The 25,059-nt window shown below is 41.3% G+C and overlaps 2 protein-coding genes across 5 annotated transcripts in view; one reads left to right on the forward strand and one right to left on the reverse strand.

The window, feature by feature from the left end:
- Positions 1–11,797, forward strand: part of lzts2 (leucine zipper, putative tumor suppressor 2) — an 88,368-nt gene extending 76,571 nt beyond the window's left edge. For 2 of the 3 annotated variants that reach the window (XM_012966389.3, XM_031904993.1), the window contains 4 exons: positions 1,563–2,084; positions 4,468–5,061; positions 6,707–6,976; positions 9,356–11,797. In XM_012966389.3, the coding sequence (XP_012821843.1) occupies positions 1,602–2,084; positions 4,468–5,061; positions 6,707–6,976; positions 9,356–10,060 (2,052 nt within the window). In that variant the 5' untranslated portion in view covers positions 1,563–1,601 and the 3' untranslated portion in view covers positions 10,061–11,797. 3 annotated transcript variants of the gene reach the window in all.
- Positions 11,798–20,746: 8,949 nt separating this feature from the next.
- pdzd7 (PDZ domain containing 7) overlaps positions 20,747–25,059 on the reverse strand; it is a 31,691-nt gene continuing 27,378 nt past the window's right edge. For both annotated transcript variants that reach the window (XM_031906429.1, XM_031906428.1), the window contains one exon: positions 20,747–21,185. In XM_031906429.1, the coding sequence (XP_031762289.1) occupies positions 21,039–21,185 (147 nt within the window). In that variant the 3' untranslated portion in view covers positions 20,747–21,038. The remainder of the gene's footprint in view (positions 21,186–25,059) is intronic.

Here is a 25,059-nt window from a genome sequence, read left to right on the forward strand (position 1 = left end):
TTAAATCCTCAGTTTATGAATGTTTTGCTTGTGTTTTCTTTCTTGACTGTTGCTAGATGACAGTGTGCCTTAGCCAGGAATGGTGCACACATGCTCCCCCCTATGCCACTGAAGAATAGAAGAGTCCAACTCTCCCCCATGTTTGGTGTTTGGATGTTCCTGTTGGCCCTGTTACATAAGCCTGTACCATTGAAAATGTGACTTGAATTTGACCGATTATCGTTTTTAAAGGGGTAGTTAACTTTTAGTATGTTATAGAATGGTCAATTCTTAGCAACTTTTTTTTATTGGTCTTTATCTTTTATTTTATATAGTTTTTAAATTATTTGCCTTCTTCTTCTGACTTTTTCCAGATTTCAAATGGGGGTCACTCTCCCTGGCAGCAAAAATACTTTTTGTTACTTTTTATTATGTAAGTTTCTATTCAGCCCCTCTCCTATTGCTTTTCCAGTTTTAAAACCACCACCTGGTTACCCATCTATGTGCTAAAATGGAGAGTTAAACAAGAAGCTAAATAATAAAAACACAAATAAAAAATGAAGACCAATTGCAAATATTCTGAGAATATCACTCTCTACATCATTAATGTTAATTTTAAGTTGTAAACTCCCCCTTTAAGTTGGACATCACTGACCTTCCCTAAAGGAAGACCACAAATGGTAACACAGAAAATGCTTGTGTGTTATTTACTGATGGATTTTCTTACTTATTGGGTCGTATAACATGTCTGCTTCTCAGTTGTTGTTTTACTCGGCATGATTGGTCACTGCGACAGCCAACAAATGGTTTCAGGCAGTAACGTGACAGCTTAGCCACCTAAACCATTGTGTGCTATTCACCTGAAGTACCTGAGTAATATATATACTCTGGCTTTATTCAAAGATTGGCAAATAGAGTATTCTTCATTAACACAAAACAATTTACTAATCCAGAACAATTTGATTAATTGCAACTGTGAGCAATAAAGCACTGATAATCTGCTAAATCAGCAAATATCCGCTGTTCCACAAACAAGCGCACACTCTGCTTCCCCTGGGAACGATATTCTCTGTTTATAACTACAGTTAATTGCTTGGGGTGAACTCCAGACGTTTCCATGAAAGAATCCTTGTGTGCTTTATCTATAGTGTTTAGCTTGAGCAGTATGGGAAGGAAATAATATGATAAGGAAATGCTCAGCTGTATTTGTACCAGGGTTGTATTGTTGGTGAGATGGAATGCCCGAAACCTTTGTACTTTGCTTTAGACAATGGCTTCAAAGTGATTCCATACATGTAAAATTATATTTTTAGAAATGGACATGATAGAATAGCATAGGTGTACCTGAGCCTTTTTTGCCTTAATAATAAAAACACTTATGGTCACTCACGGGTCCCCTGATACACAGAAGGAATGTAGCAGTAGACTGAAGTCATGGAACTTAAACTGGAATAACTTTTATTATTGTCTTTTTTCAGTAAAGTGAAATGCAACATGAATTTAGCAGTATGATTAGAAATGCATTGGGAATGTTGTAAAGCTTCCATATATTTAAGTGTTCTTTCTCTTGTGTATTTCTCTAGGTGGTTTATGCAGTCCTCTGTATTTAGATTATCTACACTATGGCTGCCTTGCAAGCTCTTCCATTATCCATTGACCAAAACGCTGAGGTCAGTGGTAGCCAAAGCCATACAAACACCAGGTCGCCTGTCACAGAGAACACCATGGGAAGCGTCAGCAGCTTAATCTCTGGGAGGACATACCATGACAAGCAGTGCAAGGCCTCTGAATTGAGCAACAAGTGCCGCAAACCTACCAACATGCCAAACTGTTTTAAGCAGCAAGAGGGGCTTATAAAAAGTAATTACAGCTCACAGGATCCTCTGTTTAATGGGCTTCCTACAAAGAAACCCTCTACTACTACCTCTGGAAATAATGGGAATTATGTCTACGTCAACGAGGACTTTAAAGAGGAATGGCATGAACCTAGAGTACCAATCAGCCCCTCTAGTGATGCTGAAGATATTCGGGAAGAGAGAGCTCTTAATGGGAATATAAGAGGGCCTCCCCCCAAACTCATCCCAGTCTCTGGCAAATTAGAAAAGGTAATAGTTGATTGGTTATTGGGTGCAAATATGTATTCATTCATTTTTTTTGAAGGGCATGTTTTCCCTGATATCAACTTTTAGCATGATGTAGATGTTGATATTCTGGGACAATTTGTAGTTAGTTTTCCTTTTTTATTTTTTGTAGTTTTTTTTCAGTTATTTAGATTTTTGTTCAGCAGATCTCTAGTTTGGAATTTCAGCAGCTATCTGGTTGCTAGGGTCTTGTTTACCTTAGCAACCAGGCAGTGGTGGGAATGAGAGACAGGAATATGAATAGAAGAGCAACTAAATAGATAAGAAATAAAATGTAACTTTTATTTTTGGCTGATGGGGTCAGTGACCCCCATGTGAAAGCTGGAAAGATGTAGGTGAAGCAGGCAAATAATTCAAAGTATAAAAAAAAATAAATGAAGACCAAATGCAAAGTTGCTAGAAATAGTACATTATAACATACTAAAAGTTGGTGAGAGTATATGGTCCAAAATACTTATTTGATTAAATCTACTAGTCCCTTTATAGCAGTCAACTAGTGCTCTACTCGCCTGTGTATTTGGCCTTCAGTTTATTTCATGGAATAGTGCCCCCCATGATCCAACTAAAGGCATTTTAAAAATATGGTTATTTCCAAATAAATCTCTAGGTTGAGAAGGGGACGGGGCCATCCATTCCATTGTGATTTTAGTGAGGGTGGAAGACAGCAGGTCAGTGGAAAGGCCTTGTGTGTGACCCCTAAAGCCCCACTATGGGACAGACAGAAAGTAGCAGTCAGTAGGTAGGACTGCAATTAGCACAAAGCTTACAATTACAGCTATTTGCATATTTGCACAATGTTGGGCTGTGGGCTATTTACATTGTCAAATTTCAAACAAAACACCTAATGATGATGCATCAGCTTTTATACTGGCGTTTCCTTTATTCCGGCAGCTTCCCGTAAATCCCGTAAAATACACAATTTGCAGCTTGTTATTTTTCTAGGTGTTTTAGGGATTCTTTTGACGCATTTATATCTAATCTTAAAGGCTGGAGGTGGGATCGGAAATCCCAGTCAAGCATAGAGCTTAGTGTTTCTGTTCACTTACTGCTTTATTTTTAGCTCATAATTACAAATCCCTCCTGAAATGTGCAATTCAAATGGGCAAGTCCAGCACGTCAATTAAAGGCAGCTTTTAGTTCCTGTTCCACATCCTCTGAGTAATGATAGGTGCTGTTACCTAAGCATCTCCCGTCTTAGTACGGGCGCTGTAGGATGCCTGAATTAAACCAGTACAGAACATTGTATATAGATAAACTCGTGTTCCTTCTGGAAGGTTTAATACACATACAGTAGAGCATTCAAATTTGCCCTGGTCAGACAACTTCTAGCTGCTGGCTTATGCAATTAGACTAGTTGCTAATAAAGGTCTTGGATCAGTTGTTACAGACCCCCAATAGTATTAGTTGCCCATGCAGACATGTGATCTGGCCTCTATTGGCAGGATTGTCAGGGGCTCTTCATGTGCGTGGGCAGGGTCGGACTGGGCCGTCGGGACACTGGGAAAAATCCTGGTGGGCCCCAGCAGCCCAGACCCGACCCTTGCCAGCGCTCCCCCTGCCCGACCGCTCCTGCCCTGACGTGTTCAATTTACGCGATCGGGGAGGACGTCGGGTGGGGGGCCCTGCAAAGGGGGTTAGGGGGGCCCCTCTGGGGGGAGGGGCGCGGGCACCTGCAGGGCCCCTGGGGCGGAGCCCCGGTGGGCCCTTCACCCCCCAGTCTGACCCTGTGCGTGGGAGCAAAATGATTGCTTTCCCCATCATTGGGGCTTGTAAAATTTTCATCCTGTTAAGGCAACTGTCACAATCTATGGGGTGTATTTATTAACATTGGAGATAAACATAATTCATGATATTGCCCATAGCAACCAATCAGCAATAAGATTTTAAAGGTCACCTACAAGTAAAAAGGTGCAGGGTAAAAATTCCTGTGGACCAAGAATTCAATGGTGCATTTATGCAGCCTCTCATGACGGGTCTACATAGCCCCCAATTATGGTTGTGACCCAGGGGCCAAACGATTAGATCACTCTGATTTGGCCAAGCACATTGGCTAAACTGAGTAAAGATCTGCTCATTTGGCCATGCTTATCTTCTCCCTGAATTCCAATATCAATTCTGCATACCTGGCACATTCCGGAATTTCTAAATATGATATATGGCAATGAACACTTTTCTCCAGCAACCCTATATCAGGGTGGCCCCCAAGCCTTGAGAGTGTAAGGTCTGTTTAGCAAGGGTCTCTAGTGATAGTGAGAGAAAGGAAAGCATAAAAGTCCCCTCGCTGTTTGGAAAGAGTTTTCAGATATTATATAAATGAGATATAACACTTTTCTGTTTAACGTTTCAGAACGTAGAAAAGACTCTAATAAAACCTACAGCTTTCAAACCAGTAGTGCCAAAGAAACGTAACTCCTCCCTTCAGTACCTTGTTCAACGCAATGGAGGGCCGGGCCTCTCGGAAAGCCAGAGCAGCCTAAATCTTCTCTTCAATGGGAACGCCGCTGGGATCCCAGAAAAGCACAACTTGTTGAGCTGTAGGAACAGCACGCATTCTGGCACCATGTCAGACTCGGGCCGCACTTCCTTGTCGAGCCTTCCCACCTACAGCACGAACTGCAGTCACCAGATGGACCCGGTCAGTGTTTCTATGGGTCACATTAATCTGGATAATCACACGAACATTAATGGATATTCTGATCGAGCACCCAGGGGTCGGACTCGTCCTACGAACTCAGACAGTGGGCGCTCTTCATCTAGCAAGAGCACCGGGTCACTAAGTGGCAGGGGGAACCCGTCCTCTGACAGCGGCTCCTGTGACCGCTCCCCCATCTTGAGCGATGAGATTCTGATTAGAGAGCTGGAAGAAAAGCTAAAGGACAGGGAGATGGAGCTTCAGCAACTCAAAGAAAATCTGGATGAAAATGAAGCTGCGATCTGCCAGGTACAGTAAGATAACAGCATTGCTACAATCACAATCTTCCTTTGATTCATAATAATAGTAACACTAATGACCTTGTAGTCCTGTGACTGAACATTTCTTAAAGGTGTATTTGTGACTTTTTTGTGGGTGCACTACTCCAGCATAGCTGCTTTGGGGAATTCACGCTGCCTGTAAGCTGTGGAAAAGTTGTTACAATTTGTAACATCAAAGTTTTAGTCCCTCCTCCTCTGCCAGGATTTCAAATAATGCAGAAAGAGAAGAACTGTTTTGCAGCTGGATTTTAGTATGTAAAAATTATTTATTCATACTTTTTTCAGTGATGCGTATATTAGCGGTTTCTGTGCTTTGTTTGGAAGCCCCCGGAGTTCCGCTTTGAAAGGCAGTTTTGTTTGACCATCATTTTTAAGTGTGTATTTGTGCCTGGCATAATTTAGTCATATTTGACTTACAATGCATTAGGATCTATTTCCTACTGTATGTCCCATGGAGCATCCAAGAAATAAGCTTGATGTGTGCTGGCAAATGTGTGCACCCAGGCTAAATGTGATTTGATCCCTTGGACTCACAGTAAAAGGCTAAGCTATAACTGTCCCTTACATACTCCCCTCACCTGCTTTATTTCATATTTCTCAATTGTCCAACCAAGACCCCCGCTGTTTCCTTTCTTCATTTTTGGGTGCACTGCTGTTTTGTTTTTACTGGCAGAACATTTAGTTGGTGTCTGTATTTCACTTCCTGCTCCCATTATAACTGAAAGGCTGAGATATGAGTTAATATGAAATATTTACAGCACTTACATAGTCATTTCATCCGGTTCCTATCAATAGGGAAGCAGGCCCTGTGACTGCCAGGCAGCCTATTAGTGTAGAGGGCCCTGTTGAGCCCTGACAGATATGTTTGCAGAACAGCCTCACTCCAACAATGAAGTAAAATGTATCAGGCATTTGAATGGGAAAGGGTTCTAAATATTTTTAAGCCAATAACAATCTGCTGTTTTGACAACTGGCCTTATAACCATAGGCAGGTCATTATTACTTGGAAATGCAGCAGTGAATATTTTCAAACAACCATTGCCTGATGTGCAATTGGCCTGGCAGGGTCAGTGCAGTTACCGTAGGAGTCTATAGAGGGGTACTTCAGCATATTTTTTACCCACCAGTGAGGCAGTTGCCTAGGGCGCAGCGTTGAGGAGACGCTAGGCATGTACATCTTTTGCCTGCCTTCCCTTAGTTTCAGCCTGTCTGTAAGTCTGGGATCCCATGAGTCAAACATGGTGGCAGAGAAGGAGCTTCTGGTCTCCAAAACATTGAGAGGCCAACACACAATGCAAACATTATGTAAACTTAGGCTCAGATGGATCTCCATGTTCATTTTCATACCTTTCTCAATTGAGATGATTTCTGTGACATGAAGAGCCATGGTGTGCCTTGTGTGTCTCCATGTGATGGCAAAACAAACTTTGCTCCATCTGTGTTCCAGTACCTTGCATTTGGCATGCACGTCTTACAGTCCCTTTATCGACAATTGCCTTAGCTATAGGAGTTCTGGGTAAACATGGTGCCGGGTCTACATGGAAGGGTAAAATGCAGGGTTCTATCAAATGGTGGAACTGGAAGATATCATTTGTGATCACTTCTCACCTTAGGTATACGAGGAAAAGCAGAAGCGGTGCGAGCAGGAGATGGAGGAGTTGCGGCAGAGTTGCGCCCTGAAAATGAAGCAGGCGGCCCAAAAGGCTCAGCGGCTCCAGCAGGTTCTTCAGCTACAGATATTCCAACTGCAGCAGGAAAAGAAAAAACTGCAAGAGGACTTCTCCCAGTTACTGCAGGAAAGGGAGCTGCTAGAGAAGCGATGTGCCTCATTTGAGAGGGAACAAACTGAGTTTGGGCCACGCCTAGAGGAGACCAAGTGGGAGGTAGGTCACACCCAGAGCCATTGGGCTTCAGTTTGCCATCAGTGAGTCAGTCCTTAATTTCAGATTGGTACAATGTGGACTCTCTGTTCTGTATAACATAGTTCTCTCACGGGCCAGTTATTTTTAAAGGGAAACTACACTACTACAATGTTGCTTGCACCATCAGAGGAAAGTTCATCTGCAGCTTTTTTTGTAGTCATCAGGGCAGATGTTCCCAGGTATAGTGCTTTGCACACAAATCAACAAGGAATGACGCAATAGTCCTGCCACCACGTGCTGCCCGCTGAAAGTGCATCGGGCGATTCCCGAGGTGTTAAACCCGGTAGTCTCTCTTGCTGACCTTTGGGTGGAGCTGTCGGGCAGTAAAGCTTAAGTCTCATCAGAACTTAGCTACTCATCTGCTGTATCTGCTGCAGGTACAAAAGCTGGGCCCAGTTACCAAATTACCCAGCCATCTTTCATTTAATTGCAGTTAGAGGCATTCAACCTATGGCTAATAGTGATAAGGCGCCTAATGATTTGTTTAAGCATTTTCTTACTTGAGTTGTTAGTAAAGTTTATTCTGGGGAAAAGCTAAAACTACTTTCTTTCTGATGGTATTTTGGACATAATGTCACCCTAACCTACATCTGGAGAATCCTTATTGTCTGCATAGTCCCATCAGCAACATGTTCTATATATAGGTCAGGCTGCCTTATTTACAACTATATGTGTTTCCAAAGAGCAGAGATTTCCTTTAGCAGGAAATTCAGTAAACTAAATTTTATAGAATTGAATCTGTAGAACTCTTTTACTTATGCGTTTCCCACAAACCAATGCAATTACTGCCATTTCATTCTTTGTTTTATTGCAAAACCCCAAAGCTCTTTACTGGCACTTCCACTTGTTATGGCCTCTAAGGAGCGCAAATGCATGGACCTAAATAGCTGCTTGATAATCAGTCTTGTCATATAAAAGACACATCGATATCAAAGAAAATATCATGGGGAGGGAGAGCTGAATGGCATATTTCAAGGTTAAAAGAAGGCCTGTTTCACTGTGCACACGTCTATTTAAGGCTGTTTATCTTATTTATACATAAATACAATATGAATATGAGATCTAATTTAATATAAAATGAATGAGATCTAATATCCAGAAACCCATTATCCAGAAAGGACCTAAACAGTACTGCCATCTTCCAATGTTCCATGGAGCAGTTTAAGGGAAATATGCATATATATCCTAATGGTTCCATTTTTTCCTCTGTAATAGGAATGATGGTAACTAAGCTACCATAAAAATATATATTGGTGGCAAAGTAACTCTTTTGGTTTTTTACATTTTTATACTTCTAGATATGGTATCTATTAGCTGGAGTGCTCAGAACCTGGGGTTTCCGGATAAGGGGTTTTATTGAAATTTAGATCAACATACCTTGAGTCTTCTAAAACCATGAAATTAACCCAATAGGATTGTTTTGCCACCAATATGGACCCATGCAGCTTAGTTACCATGAAATGTGAATAAATGTTTACATTGGACTGTATGGGGGACGGCTTTTCTGTAATTCAGGGCTTTCTGGATATTGGGTTGGTTTCTGGATAAGAGATCTCATACCTGTAATGTATAAATATAAAGGACTCTGTCCTATCATTCACCTTAATGTATTTCTGTGAACATATAGTGTCCATCATAATTAGCATTCAAGCGGTTTCTCTCCGTATTTATCCACTGCTTTTGGTCCCCTTAGGACTAGTCTGAACCACATTTTAGGAAATTATAGCCTAATTGATGTTTCTAGTGAATGGATTACCTTAAAAAAGCACCCAGTGCCAGAGGCATTAATACAGTAACATTCATTCACTGTAAGCACTGACACAGTAACACTAAAAAATACGTTTTTGTAATGAAAATATAATGTAGTTTTGCCCTGCACTCGTAACAGTGGTGTGTTTGAAACCCTACTATAGTTTATATGGAGAAAAGGAGATAACCAACAGGCTCTGTAGTATACACTTTAATTATACTACTGTTATCTGCTGTGTATCCTGTATCTGAATGGCTGCCCCCATTGCTTACACAGCAACTGTGTAGTAATAACACCCCTGTTATACATTATATTAGCATTCCTAGTGCAACCAACTGCTCAATCCAGGACCCACAGTTCTAGTCAGTTGTGTCTGGCATGAACACGTTTTAGGGAGACAGAGCTCAATAATAAAACAGCACCAGAGTATTAAAGTAGAACGTTGGACATTTGCAGCAGGTTCCGATACCGAGAGTAACCAATCAGATTGCTTTCACTGGTGATTAGAAGATGCTGCTTTGGTTGATAACAGGCTACTAAAACTTTTCCCAACTTTGCAGCTATTAACAGTTCCTATGTAATTCTCGTAGGTTTGCCAGAAATCTGGTGAAATATCATTGCTGAAGCAACAGTTGAAGGACTCCCAGGCTGAGCTGGCACAGAAATCTAATGAGATACTGCTGCTTCGGGCTCAGGTGCGAGAGGCTCGATCCGACCTCCAGATCAGTGAAGAGCAGGTACAGGAGCTGCAGGACACGGCGCACACCAAGACACTGGAGCTGGAGGTGTGCGAGAATGAACTCCAACGCAAAAAGAATGAGGCAGAGTTGTTGCGGGAGAAAGCCAGCAAGTTAGACCAGGAAGTAGCCGGCCTAAGGGAAGCAGCAGTAGCCAACCTGCGCCATGGACTATGCCTTTGCCATGAAAAGGAGGACCCTTTCTTATTATATGAAAGTGACGAGGCCAAAGCGCAGCGGCAGAACGCAGACAACCTGCAGGGCTTGCAGCAGTATGTGGAGCGTCTCAGGGAAGCCCTAACAAGCGAACGCAGGAGATATCAGGAGCAAGCTGACAGCTTTGAAGATGAGCGGCGAATATGGCAAGAGGAAAAAGAGAAGGTGATCCGTTATCAAAAACAGCTGCAGCATAACTATATCCAGATGTACCAGCAGAACCGCGAGCTGGAGAGGGACATTAAGCAGCTCTCCTTAGAACTGGAGGCAAGAGAACTGGACGAGTTTGACTTGCACGGGGCCGAAATCCAGTTTGAGGAAATCACAGCTACAGAAATCTGAAGCCAGTGAATATGCAGAGCTACCACAAATGCCTTTATACACGCCGACAACATTCCAGCCAATGGCTTTGCCAAAACACAGCTACTAAACACTCACACAAGCTCTTCTTCATTGTCACTCAGACTTACAGTGGATAAACCATACTCAGTGTTTTGACAGGGAACCATAGGTTTATGGACTGCACATTAACACTACATGCAACGAGATTTCTAATTGGCAGATCTTGAACACTCATACAAAGTATAGTATTAAGGAGCCATATGTATATATATATATATATACTGTATACCTGCTCACAAGTTATACTATATGGACCAAAGGAACTTGTGTCATTGAATAAGAAATGTATGATACTATGTACAGCACTTATGTATGTGTTTGCATAAAAACCTGCTCCCTTGTCATGGCGTGTAACAGAATTTGAGGTACTGTCATGGAGCACAAAGGTGCCATTATGTTAAGTCTGTTCAGTACTTTTCAGTATTCCTTTCTGCTTTCTTTGTGTAGTACAGTTGTTCAGGAAAGACAGAAAGTGGAGCAACCTGACTTTATATTTATGGGCCCCTCAACACCCATAATGATCTGTTCCACATACACACGTTGAACCTTTTCATTAGCTCCCAGTGCCTCCCCCCCTGCTAACACAGCTAGGTCCCCCCCTCCTTAAAGGATTACTAGCATTATTTATTATCTGATTAATCTCATTTAAAGTTACCTGAATTCAAAATAACTAAAACAGTATTTTCAACAACAAAACATTTTTTTTCAAAGACCTACCTGTTAAGCCTTATTATCTGGGCCAGCTCAAATACAGCCTGTCTATGACATCACTGTTCAGGCTGCATTCATTGGTCAAAGCTGTTGCTCCGCCCACTTCCCAATTTCTTTGTGAAGAGATATAGTTTCCAGCATAGACATGCACCGAAATTTAGGGCAGTCATGTGACGTCTGGTTCATTTCAGTCTAGGTTATTTGAAAACTGAAGCTAAGAAGTTGTGTCTTAATGATAAATCATCTTTGTATATTCCCAGCCAGTACATGATAATGTGTGGCATTCAGTAGCAGCAAAGGGAAGCCATCAGCTTTTCTTTATATCTTCTGGAAAGTGCCCAGTATGTGTAAGGGAAGCCCCACATGCCATTTGAAATAACACGAGTTCTGTGAGAATATGCAAACCGGTGTGTGTGTTTGTATGAAATGTAGTATTATATCAATATGTGTGTGTAATTGTTAGATTGCTCTGTAGGGGGCAGTGTGTATGATAGCTATGCATTTTCTCCTTAAGGCGTAATCACACAGCTTGAGGAACAAGGCTTTACATGTTGTGTTCATTTCTATGTTTTGGATGATATGAAATACGAATACATTTTAATATGGCTGTACATAATGTAAAATATGAGATCTTATTTTCTTCTTCCCCAAAGCAATACCTTTGTTTTTGTACATACTCTGAGTAGCACCTTTCTATGCTTCCCTTGGCATTCTATATGAGGATAGTCACTTTTCTCAGGTAGATCTTGGTAGAGCACAATCACAGCACAAGACTCTGGTAACCCAATATGCAGTAACAGACTGGGTGAGTAGCTTCTCTGCCAGCCGGTAGCACGTTACATGGCCCAGAGATGCGCTCTCCTCTCTGGACAAACGGATTAAAGCCAATTTGCTTGCCTTTCCCCATATCTACTTTCTATGGGAGTTTGTTTGTGAGCCTAATAAAACCTTGCTGTTTCCAGTAATGTGAAAATCTGTCTTTATTTGTGTACTTATGTGTAGGGTTGGGTTTTCTACACCATCCTTTTGTCTGTAGGTATATATGCCATATGTGTATTTTACCTTGGTATTATTGGTATGGGGGTACAAACAAAGCGAAACAGCACACTTCTTCCACACCAGTATTGTCATGTATTTGTGCAAATTTCAACAGTAATCCTGCATTAAAATATTTACCAAGTCCGTAATGAACAGCACCAGTCAGGAGAATTTCTTCTAAGATAAAAGGCCTTTATTCCCGGATGGCCAAAATCTAGACGGTACAAACAACGTTTCAGGCCCCTCTGGCCTTTTTTCAAGCTGTTCATTACGGACTTGGTACATCAGGCATAGGCAAATGGTGCTCTTAAGTTCATACAAAACTGCAGCACTTGCTGGAAGGATTCATTCTGCTGAAACAGGGGCCGTGCTGCACCAGCCCAAGAACATTTTTTCTAATCCAAAAACCCCACTTCTTTTCTTGTTATTATTTATATAGCGCCATCAATTTACACTGCACTTTACAGAAAAAAGGGGTACAAAAGACAGAACAGTTAACATGTACATATAAACAATTTACAAAAATGGTTTGCAGTTACATTGGATCAAGATCAGAGGCACTAGGGGGAGGGCCCTGCTCGCAAGAGCTTACATTCTAAAAGGACATGACATGTGGGAGCTTATCTGTACTTTGATGGAAACATTAGAAAGGTAGCCTAACCATGTGTGGCCTCATTTACACTCCATTCAGCCTGTGCACTAGTCAGAGCGCCTGAAAATTTGCCCATGTATGAGAGACGGGGAGATTAGTCACCGCGCGACAAATCTCCCTTATCGTGGGCAACTAATCCCCCGAAATAGCATGCTGCACAACATCTTTATGAAAGAATTACTTTCTGTACCTGCCAAGCCAATAAGCTTGACTAATAGTGGCCATACAAGGGCTAATAAAAGCTACTGGCAGACAGCTTATTGGTCTGTGTATGGGGCCCTCAGACGGGCCTACATGACCAATATCTGGCGGGATGAGGAGTGCATCTGCTGTATTTAATCTATGTGACCCAGTATTGCCTTAAGGTGGGCATATTGGAGAAAGATCTTTCAATGTATGGCCAACTTTAATGCCCAGATCCCAACATAAATAATAGTTTCTTGTCCTCACCAAGACCAAAGGTTTCATAAGCCACTAAGAACTTCATACGTGGATTTTCTCGACCAATAGAAATTAATGTTCTTTTGATATCCATTGAGTTTTCCAAATCAAAGGAGAAACCCTGCTCCCTCAATATATTTCTCTTTACTTACCTACATGTATTGATTCTATATTTTCATCCTTGATAGCGTCTTGCTTTTGGGTCAGAGAAACAAGCCCGGGGCTATGGAGGGAAGCATTAGCGGGCCTGGGTATTATATTTGCAGATGAGCTGACGTAATGTTTGGTGCCTGTGATTCACCTCTCTTTGGAGCATCTGCATTGAATCGACATCTTGATTATTCCCTCAGGGACATTTTGGTTTCTCGGATCGGGTTACGGGCAGCCCAGTATATTGATTTGCAGTTGCACGCACAGCCCTGTAGTAGCGATGTGATGTAATGACAGCGGCCTGACTGAGTAATGTCTGCATGTTAATGGATACCTTCTAAATGAAAAAATAAACAATGGAGGGATTAACTTCTGCTGGCCTGACGGATCTCTGAGGGCTGTAAGGTGTCTGTAATTCTGAGAAGAGCAGAGCCATAACAATCCTTTCTCTAAAATATGTTCAAATGTGAATAATCGAATGTGTTCCTCTAAAAATTCTGCTATAGGATGAACCATCCAATAAAACGCTTGGAACTATAGTCTGAATAACTACAAAACCAGAGTCCAGCCCAGGGAATTAGTAGCAAAGATCCTTTATGTCCCCCTTTTCTGCGTCGGGTTTCTTCACAGTCAGGTTAGCTGGCTCCTGATAAAGCTTGGCCCTAGTGTGTGTATTATATGTGTAAATGGCAGGGATCATGGATGGGGAGGTCTGTAGTCTCTGGAAAGTGCAGTATAACAGGTCAGTGCTAGATCAATAACACAAAATAAAGGCTTTTTATCAAAAACAGATTATATTACTCAGGCAGTGGGCTTGCCAAAGGTCTCAGAGTCTTCCATTGGGATGTATGAGCAGCATGCACATTTGGTACCTTTATATCTCTATACTTGGGGTTGAATAACATACAATAGTGATGTGGGGGTCAGGAAAAACTTAACCTGCACCCAACCCTAACCTGCAAAAACCTTGACCCAACCCTACCTCGCAAAATGTTGCCTTTGTAGGACCCGCACCCAACCTGTTCCTGCATCTTTCAGCTCGGTGGGCTACTTCTGCCCGTGCCTTAGGTTCCAAGACAGGGAAACCAAAGGAACCTGCAATGGTTGCCCAAATTTCAACCTTATCTGCGTGAATAAAGGGTCAACCCTCTGGTCCCGCAGGTTGTGAGTAAACCTGCACATCACTAATATACAGGCTCCATCTGCACTTGTGGTGCTATGCTGCACTGCCCGCCACATAATGAGAAGTTTCCCCCATTATTGGAAAGTGCAAACACGTTTCATGATGATTGGTTCATTGCCTGTTGTTCTGCTGGACAGCACCTATAAGCCATCAAAGTACTTTAGCTGTAAGGCCCCACGTGATTATAAAGGTGCTAGTTCAGGTCCCTGCTAGTGATGAGTGATTTTGCTTTGCCCAAAAATGTGCAAAACTGTGAAGAAATTAGCAAATGCAACATTTTTTACCCACACAATGCTAATGGTAAAAAGCCTTGTGAACTCCTTGGTTGTTGGGGATGGCGGTGGTTGTTGATGGTATGGGTGGCAGTGCGCTGAATTTTGAGATAACACTTAACAGCTCAATACATTTGCAAATAGTAGGCACAATGTCTGAACCTATAAGATTTGTATTGTGCCCAGCTCATTCTCCTTTGATATAATGTATGATTGCTGCTATTGTAGATAGTTTGATCACCTTCACAGTCACTGTCATTTAATCCCCCTTAGGAAATACATTACTATAGAAGTCTGACTACCTCTCATCCTGCCTTTACCCTTGAATTTTAACATTTGTTTTTTTTTTACTTACATTATTTTAATATAGTAGTAAAAGTTATGTTTTATTTATTATAGTCATAAATCTGACCTGGCAGGAGTGTTTGGTGCAAGCTGTGGATCGCTTGGGTCTCGTTCCCATTAGATAAACTTTCATATTGATTTTGATCCTGCACACTCTCTGCATTTCACTTTGTCTCTTTGGTGCTAGGAGCTCCCTGCAGGATCCATTTGGTATTTCTTTTCAGCAAATAAAAACAGATCACAGTGACAGGTATATTTAGTGTTTCTTTTTTGGTTCAAAAGCCTGAGTTCCCCTTTAAAGCTATAAAGCATAACAAAAATAAAGAAAATAAGTGTATCCAAGACTCACTTCTCAAGTATTCTCATGAAATATGTTAACACAGAGCTAAATATATCTGTCCTAGCTCATCAAGTAAACTTGTCACATCCCTAAATAATGTAAATTGTGCCCGTGCCCATAAAATCTTTTGCAAATGAGAGTTTTTAATAGATCTGGCACCTTTGTTAAATAAACCGTCCTACTCTGCTTATACTACCCAGAGCCAAGAAGTCTGCTTCCCCCGGCGCAGGGCTCACACTGTGCCGCACCAACATTTCCATTACTCATTCCCTTACTTTTTATTAAAGAAGGAACATTTAATACTTTCTTTGTCGCTTTGTATGAATATATGTGTCAGTTTGGATAGAATCAAAGCTTTTTTACTGTACCTGATACAATTAATATTAGAACATGTTTCCAACAATATAAAAACTTATATTACTATATACAAAAAAATCTTAATATAGTACCGGCATGTAACTGATGTTATCCTTTCATCTGTACTCTTCTATTCAACATCTTTTTGTTAGTCGTTTATAAAGTATAAAAGGTTAATATTGTACAGTGTGAAACAGTAGCGTTAACCTAATTATCCATGCTGTAAACATATCTACAGTGCTAATCAGGCACTCTTATCTGAATTGTTTGATGGTGGCATCCCAGTCAGGCTGCATTTATTGGCCATATTCTTGTTCACTGATTGGAGCAGTGGGTGGGAGGCCCTTTCTGCAATATAAGTAACTAAAAGAAATTGAGCCTAATTGGTACAGTCAGTTTTAGGGCCCTAGTGTATATGGTTGATAGCAATGATATGGCATTCAGTGGGGGTCACTGGGCGGCAGTAGGAGTTCTAAGTATGGCGCTCTTCTCTTGCTCTATAAAACCAACAGCAGATATCAAACACAAACACCTGGGAACATACAAAGCTCAATGGGACCATTTGGAGAGGAATTCTTTTTCTGTGAAAGACTGGTATGGCTGCCAAGTGAATTAGGTACCTAGGAAAGATAATAATTTGGCACTTTATTTAAATACTAACAGCGGTAGTATGGCCCACCAGCAATATGTCCTAACAGTAGATACCAGCAGTATGACCAACAGTGTGTACGTCTAACCAATAGTATGTTCCCTGAGCACAAAGTCTCCCCGACACTATAGGGGGGATTTACTGTTTCAAAGACAGTTTGCAAAGTGCAAAAAAAGGGCCCTTTATTGCGCTTCACTTGATTAAACAATTGTGCTTTTGCAATTTGTCCCCTGGTACGACCCCTAATGTCCCTCCAGCTGTATCCATGTCACTCAGGCAACATCACATTAGAACACATTTACTATGCCATGCTATGTGCAAAGTGCTAAATATGAGCAGATTTAAGTGCTGAAGTGCATATTCTTGTGTTGGCACTGAAATCTGCTCTGTGTGCCTGTCTGGGGTGCAGTTTCAGGGGTTGGCTGATGCCAGCAAAGGGGCTGATTCTCATACTACTTTTATTCACAGGCTGAGAATCCGCCCCATGTGGCATTAGCCTTACTGACTCTTGAAATGATTACGGGGTGATATAGCAATTACAGCTATGAAATAAAGACCCGGTTTGCAATCAAACAGGAAAAAGGCTGCTTTATCTTTATCTGCTTTATCTTCCCATTCCCATTTGATCATATACTATATAGATAATGCTCTGTAATAAAGAACTATAATGCAGAGCAAATACAGTAATGCTGATAATGCTGGCTACATCCGTGTATTGATTAACCAGATGCACGCCGTATTAATCAGAAATATTATGGGATCTTAGTGCAGCAGTCAGGATTCCAATGCTCATTTCAACAACATAAAAATATATATATATACTGTATATATATTTTATTATATATTCTTTTTTATTTTCCCGTTATACTGTACCTAGTAAGGAGATTGGGAACAGCATTAGAAGATTCTAGAAGTTCTAGCTTATACAGAGAAATACTTCAAAACAATATAATTCTAGGTATTTAAGTACTGAGTGTATTGGGGTGCTCCATCGGTAACACAGGGGTTCAGCTTAATTGAGGGAGAGGTGCGCGCTGTCGCCATACGTATCAGTACAGGCCCAACCATAGGCAGAGGTGAAAATTGCAGTTCATTAGCACACTATTAGCATGATATAATATTGTCATTGTATATTCACCCCGATGAACATATGTAGGTAGCAAAAGTTTGCAATTCTGTGCATTGTCATGGCAACAAATTCTATTGATCCAGTTGGTGGAGGCATGAAGGTCCCATTGCTTTCAAGTCAGCTGACTTGCCGTGTGTATCAGTAGGTCACAAGCATAAATTAAAAGGGTAGTTCACCTTTAAGTTGACTAGTTAACTTTTAGTATGTTATAGAATGGCTAGTGTTTAGCAACTTTCCAACTGGTCTTCATTTTTTTATTTTTTATGTTTTTTCAATTATTTGCCTTTTTCTTCTCTTTGCAGCTTTCAAATGGGGGTCACTGACCCCGGCAGCCAACAATCTATTGCTCTGTGAGGCTACAATTATTTTTGTTATTACTTACTATTCAGCCCTCTCCTAATTATATTCCAGTCTCTCATTCAATCCACTGCATGGCTGCTACAGTCATTTAGACCCTAGCAATCAGATAGATGCTGCAATTTCTGAAGAGTTGAATATGAAGCTATGAAGTTAATGTTTAGGTGAACTACAATTAATGCATAAAGAGTTTTGCTCAGAATGACTATATGAATACTGGACTGACAGACAGAGTAAAGGTTAACAAAAACCTCAATTGGCTGACAGTATTGCATTATTACATTCAGTTCTTCCCGAGGGGGAATAATGACTTGGGCAGACAGGCATTTATATTGTGGTCACCCAAGAGAATGGTGGGAAATTAAAATGATATTCCCCTGCAGTCACAATCACACAAGGGCTTACAGTGACTCAGGAACAGCGAGCGTGCCCCTCGTAACACAGGCTCCCCCAGTCCCCCCTCCTCAATCGGCAGCTGCAGGACAGTTCAGAAAACTAACAAATAGGGACAAGTAAGAACACAGTAAGTTTGCACTTTGCACAAATTTACCATTGTTACAAATAGCAGGATGAGAACAGCATAATAATTCCTATTAATACACTCAGTATTAAGTGTCAGTGACAACCAGAAAAGTGTGTCGGAATATTAACCTTCCGTGCTTTATAAATAGGATCTCTAATGTTCCTTAATGTAAATAAATGGTTCTGTATCCTAGGGAGAGAGAGACCACAATAGAACTGTTGCAATTAAACAATAGGTTTCCTGTAGCCTTTCCTTGAGCAGTCTCCAAAATGGAGCACAGAGACATGAGCCATAGTCATGTTGTGGTGCCCTGTGGGGGGTGGGCACCATTTTCCCCCCAGTAGTTACATCAATGATAAGCCCCATTACTAAGCATTGTCTGTAGCTTGATCACTCCTGGGCTGCCAGTAGTGGCTGGTAAGTTTGTTTTTAAAAGGTAACAACCCCTACACCAACTATACACCATATTGTTAGTCACAAGGTTTAATGGACCAGGAAAAGTTACAATTTGTTATAATTTCTAGTGAGACCTGGAGAGTAAACCCCTAAGGGCCGTGACACACGGGGAGATTAGTCTCCCTGCAATACCATCCCAACGGCTAGAATGTAAATCTCCAGTGGGAAGGCATATGTGGCGAAGAGAGGAAACTCGGCAAATTGTGGCGCCACATATGCCATCCCACTGGAGATTTACATTCTAGCCGGTGGGATGGCATTGCAGGGAGACTAATCTCCCCGTGTGTCACAGCCCTAAATATAACAGCTAGAAACAGACATGAGTAAAACAAATATCCATAAAGCAAAGCCAGTGTTGTGTACATTTAGATAAGAGCCCTTCTGGCATCTGCCAACATAAACCCTTTCCATCCGGACCATTAAATCTTCAGAGTGTGGCAGGGCTCAGCTGGTAAAATGCTATGAAATAACCCCAGTTTGGGTTGCGTGCATCTGATAAGGATTTTCCTGTTTTGCAGTTAGAGCTCACCACTCTTCTAGAGTGAAATTCCTCTACTCTCTGTTCGTTCCTATGGCATATTTATCAAAAGGTGAACTTTCACTCACTGATAAATCCCATAGAAATGAATGGCAGGTGGAGAAATTTCTCTCTAATGGACTGTGACGAGCTCTAACCTCAGGCTTTGATAAATATACCCCTAAGTACCAATTACTTACAAAAGCAGCCCTATCAGTGGACAAATATTAACATGACCTATATTTAGTCAGTATCACTTTAAGGGGGGCATTTACTGACATTTGGGGGGATTATGTAGAAGTCAATAACAGGTTTTAGAGGTTTTTCGCTTTTTTTCTGCTTTCATGTGTGCGACAATGCCGCAATTTGTATTCTTTTCGTCTTTTTTAATTTGTGCTTTTTCAATCCAACTTTTTAATAAATAACTAAACATTCGTGGAAATTAGTTTAGTCAGAGTTTCAAAAAACTCTAAAACCAGGAAAATCTGAATGTTGATAAATCTGCCCCTTAAAGGTCCTTAACCTGACTGTTTTGCCAACCTGACTGTCCCTTCCCAACCTGTCAGTTACAGCTTCTGATGCTAACAGACTCCTGCTGCACCAATATGGCTGCCCCCTCATAGAGGAACATTGGGGATCAGATAGGGAATGTAAAAACATTTGGCAAATACTTTTATGGCAAAATTATAGATAGCATGCAAAGACATGATAGATGTAAAAAGTAGTGATAAGCAAAATTGTTCACTAGGTATGGATTTGCTGTGAAATGCAGCATTTCGCCACTTTGGTGCAAAAAAAATGTGCAAAGTGGGGAAAAAGTTGCGGTAACGTAAAAAAAGTCACATTAGATAAGTTGCGGTCGTGTCAAATATGTTGCGGTCACTTCAAAAAAGTTGCGTCCACGAAGAAAAAAAAAGTAGCAAGCGTCAAAAAAGTCAAACTCGTAAAAAAAAAGTTGTGTGGGAGCCACATTTTGCAAAATTGTCAGTTGCGCTTGTTTAGTGCCATAGATATGCTTAGAACTATGTCTTAATGGGCAATTCAGGAATGTTTTCATGTGTCTGTAACCTTGCTATGAGCTTAAAGGGGCCATGACCAAACATTTCACAATAAAACCCCTATCAACCTTTATTTGCATATTATTGTGCAGTAAGCTGGATATCAGAAAGGAAATCTAACTCTCTGGAGTTCTATTTTATATACAAAAGTCAAAGAAAGTGGTGGGATAAATTGCGCTCTCCTAAATGTGAATGCTCATAGAGAGAAGGGTAACAGATAATCTGATCTAACTGCGCTCCTATAGAAGTAGGGCTTCTGTGGGTCCCTTTAACCACCATAACAGTGCTAGGTGCTGCGTGGGTGGGGCCAAACAATGCCTTGGGCCAGTGCGGTTCCGTTGTGCCAGAGGTCCAACCTGTATTTATACCTCAGTGAGGCTGTACAAGAGTTTTGGTCTGGAGAAACATTTCCTTTTAGGGTTGAGCAGTTAATACAAATCTAGTGCATAAAAATGTTTATTTTTGCATTCTATAAAACATTTAAAAATATTTTGAAAATGTACATGATATGTTACAAGACTTAGAAAATGAGTTATTCCAACAAATTCTTCCATTTAAACCTCCTCCTGTTTATAAATATATATATACAGACAAGCACAGGTAATGAGTATACATATATACAATCATGGAAAATATGGTTCATGAGAAATGGAAGCCACCCAAGCTCAGCTATGTGGGTGCCTTTCTCTTTTTGTTTTGGGGATGGTCCCATTTCTACAAACCATGCAGGAATCTGGTTTCTATCTCTTATTTTTGGGTATTTTAACCACAAGCTCCATTGGCTCCTTAATCTTATTACTGTAAGACTGGCGAATCATGTCCACTGCCCGTTGGTGCGTCACATTGTGTAGGGTTTCCCCATCCACAGAGACAAGTTCATAGCCGGCCTGGAAAATATAAGGAAACACAGTTTGTATGTATGTATGTATAACTTTATTTATAAAGCACCACAAGGGTACGCAGCGCTGTACAGTCTTACAAAATTACACACAAGGAGGACAAGTGTTATAATAAATAAATACAATAAATATATAAAAAATGCACAGGGAATAAGTGCGGTATGAGACACAGTAGGAAGGAGGTCCACATGAATATCAGTATCCACAATAATGGGAAACAGACATTGTTCCAAAGACCCAGTTTATGTGCAAGTATTGGTTTCCCATAATAACCCTCCAATATATATATATATATATATATATATCTCCTAATCACACCGGGTTAGTGTGAAACTGGGTGATGTGCCCTGGGATTTGACCTGGGACACTTGCCCACTATGCACAATCATGTGCCCCAGCATGGCCATCCGCACTGGATGTGGGCTTCTGGTGGGGGGCACAGCACAGGAAGTAAGGGGGGGATATACTTGAGAGAATTCCTCTATCTGGAGTGTGGCTCTGTTAGGCTGCATGTCTGGTAGGGGAAACAATATTTTGGGCATAGGTGTCAGACTCACATCTCACTGACAGCTCTCAGCTCCCTCTTCCATTTAGGATCAAATTAAAACTACTGACCCACAAAGCAGTTTGCACCTCTGCCCCATCCTACATCTCTGATCTCCAAATACTTGTCAAACCACTCTCCTTCACTCTACTCCTTACTCATGACTTCCTCACACTCACATACTGTGTATAGACATCAAATATGTGTATTGGCTAGAGCTGCACACCTTCTCTGCATGTCTTTCCATGCCCCATTAGCTTTCTCTCAATATCTCTTCCTTAAAAGAGAAGATATACCCCCTACCATTTTGACACAAGCTCATTAAGTTGGGCTAAAGTAACCATGAAACCATGACAGTCTACCTGTGTTGCAGGGACTGGCTTCCTCCCAACCTTAGGCTCACAGAGTGATTCAACCCCCCTCATCCTGTTCCACTGTGAAGTGGTGGAAGTCCACTTCAGAATCCATCAATTCACAATAAAACAAGGTGTGTGTGCGTTACACTGTGAGAATAATCATACTTGTAGTTTTCTTTCATGCTATGGAATAGGTTTGTCTGTGTTAAAATACCCACACATTTATTATAATGTCTATGCACCTTTTCTACATAAACCCATCTGATTGAGTTCATGTCAATAAAGATGGATATATTTTCCTTGAAACAGGTATGCTCATCTAGCCTAGCAGCTAATTACAATTCACAGTTTCACATCTCTCAGTCCTGATGTTGCCCATACCTACACCTTATGCCTCATACCCTTTTTCCTTTTAGATTGTAAGCTCTAAATAGCAGGGTCCTCTTTACCTCTTGTATCTGTAAGTATTTGTATGTAATTGTATGTTTGATATACACACCCCCCTATTGAGCAGTGCCATAGGATACGTTAATAATGGGCATCTGCAGAAAAATTTCCAGGGGAGTAAAGTAGGTAAAAGTATTACAAACAATACTTCTACCAATATTCTAGTTATTTGGTTATTTTGGTGCAAAAACTCAGTCTGTGAGCCTGCACCCAGGCCGACGCAGTGCTTGTCAGTGCTGAGACACAAGTGAGTTTTTTCGGCCTGCGTTTATACAACTATCAGGAAGGTATTTTTTTTCTTTCAAAAGCTTCAGCTTGATGGATGTGGAGGTGCTAGTTTGATCCAAACTCACAAGCAATGGAGGAAACTACAGAGGGAACTGACCCTGCAACTGCTGGGGGCCCAGGAAGTATATGGGGTCCAGTAGGTCATTCTGGAAAATGTCTTCAGTAAATAGATCCTGTACAATAAGCAGCTCATATACAAAGTTTCATTACTTAATGGTAATAAGTGCAGTTGATTTGGAGCAGTGGAGTTTGCTCTAAGTTTAACCCTTTTCACATACCTCCACCCTCACACTGCTCTGCCATGCCATTGCTTGCTATATACGTTTCTATGTACCGTATGTAAGTTTCTAGGTTATGTAAATGTATGTAACGTCACGTTATGCCGCCAGGCCCCCACTCAGATCACAATTTTGTTGTGTCTCAGACAGTTCCCATTCCCTCCCAATGGCAGCCCTGATCAACAGGCTTAGATGCACCCACATCTGCCCCTAAACCCATGTGCTATTCTGTCCCTACCCTCTATGTGCTGTTCTCTCCACCATTTCACCACAGAATTGGCAGGGAGCTCTTGGAATGATAATGAACAAAAGCACCATTAGCTTATTCCAAGCTTGCTGACTGAAGATACTGCTGGTTTTCTCTCAGTTTAAGTCCCGGTACAGCTACACAGGGATTGGTTATGATGGTTACTCTATCCAATCAGTGTTCTGCTGCATTGTGACTTTGAGAACAAAACAATCAATGAATGCAGGCAGCAGGCTGGAAATAAGGCAATAGTGCTTTAGTTCATGACAAAATTTTATTGTAAACCTGCTGTCAGCAGTCCCTCAGTTTAAGTTCCGGTACAGCTGCACAGTCATTGGATAGGCTGCAGGGTGAATCCATTTAGCCTGTCCAATCCGTGTTCAGCTGTACATAAGCTCTGAGATAGAAACAAAGAGTAGCTGTAGGCAGCAGGATTGAAGCAGCACTTTAGCTCCTTAGTTATACACCCATAATGTTGATGTATCTGCAAATAGTTTGTATCTTTTCCCTATGTTTGCCTAAGTTTTTTCTGGCTACTGCTAACTGGCAGCCAGGGAATGCTCAGCTAAAGCAAAGACTAGATCAGCTTCAACTGAGCATGCTCCATGCGGAATATAGCTGCCAGAGACCCTCGGAAAGGGGTCAAATATATTTTACAGGCCAGTGGGGGATGGGATGGTGGAGCAAAAATGGAGGGGCAATGCCATAAAGGGGGTGGGGCAATGCCACATAATGGCCAGGGGGCAGGATATGAAGCAATCAAGGAAGAAAAAAATGTAAGTTTGTGGGCAGATTGGGGGCTTGTCTTAAGGGTATTAAAGATTTACTACTTTGCCAGTAAATGTGTAATACTGGCCCAGGCCCCGGCCTTGGCAGATATTTTGCAGGCTATGTCAGTTAGCAACCCTATGTGAGGATGAGGGGGAGGCCTTTGCAGGGGGACCAAAGTTATCTAATATAAAGTTCTCCTTTAATCTGAGCTTTTTGATCTCATAGCAAGTAAATGCATGGCGTGGCATAGAACAGAGGGTAACCTGGGAAACATAAATTCTGTAATGTTGGTACCAGGTTTCTGACAACTGGCGCTGTATAAGCTGCATTCTGTGGCAGTCAAGTGGTTAATGCATTTATCCTGCTTTCGAACAAGAGTACAAAAAAAACAGCATTAACGTAGTGGGCTTCACACATGGATTTCAATCTGCCCTTCAATTGCCCTTGTCTATTTTATGTCCCAGTAGGGATCGGTTGCCCCATGCAAACTTTGTGCGAGGATAATTTAATAGTAACTCTGTCACCTCAGCGCAAGTGATAAAATTACACTGCAGAAAATTGCCTTTGAGAATAATTGCCAAGAGCTTAATAAGTTTTATCTTAATAACCACTAAATTAGTTGCATCGTCTCTGCTTCATAAACCAGGCGAAGTAATTAAACTTACATGCTTCCCGTAACAGACAAAAACGCTGAACGTCTGGGGAGGGGGGGGGGGGCACATTTTCTCTGCTGGCGAATGCATTTAACAATAATAATTTTTAAGGCTTCTAATAAAAATGAGGGTGTAAATGATGAAATTAGAAAAGGTTTATGGTGCATTGAAGCAAGAAGGAAACAGATATTGTTTGTAGGCCAAACCTGCAACTAGAGCGAAATCGAGTAAATATCTGTTCTATCATTAATGCACAGTCAGACTTAATTCTGTCTCCG

This window comes from Xenopus tropicalis, chromosome 7 (assembly GCF_000004195.4).
Source record: "Xenopus tropicalis strain Nigerian chromosome 7, UCB_Xtro_10.0, whole genome shotgun sequence".
Classification (NCBI taxonomy): domain Eukaryota; kingdom Metazoa; phylum Chordata; class Amphibia; order Anura; family Pipidae; genus Xenopus; species Xenopus tropicalis.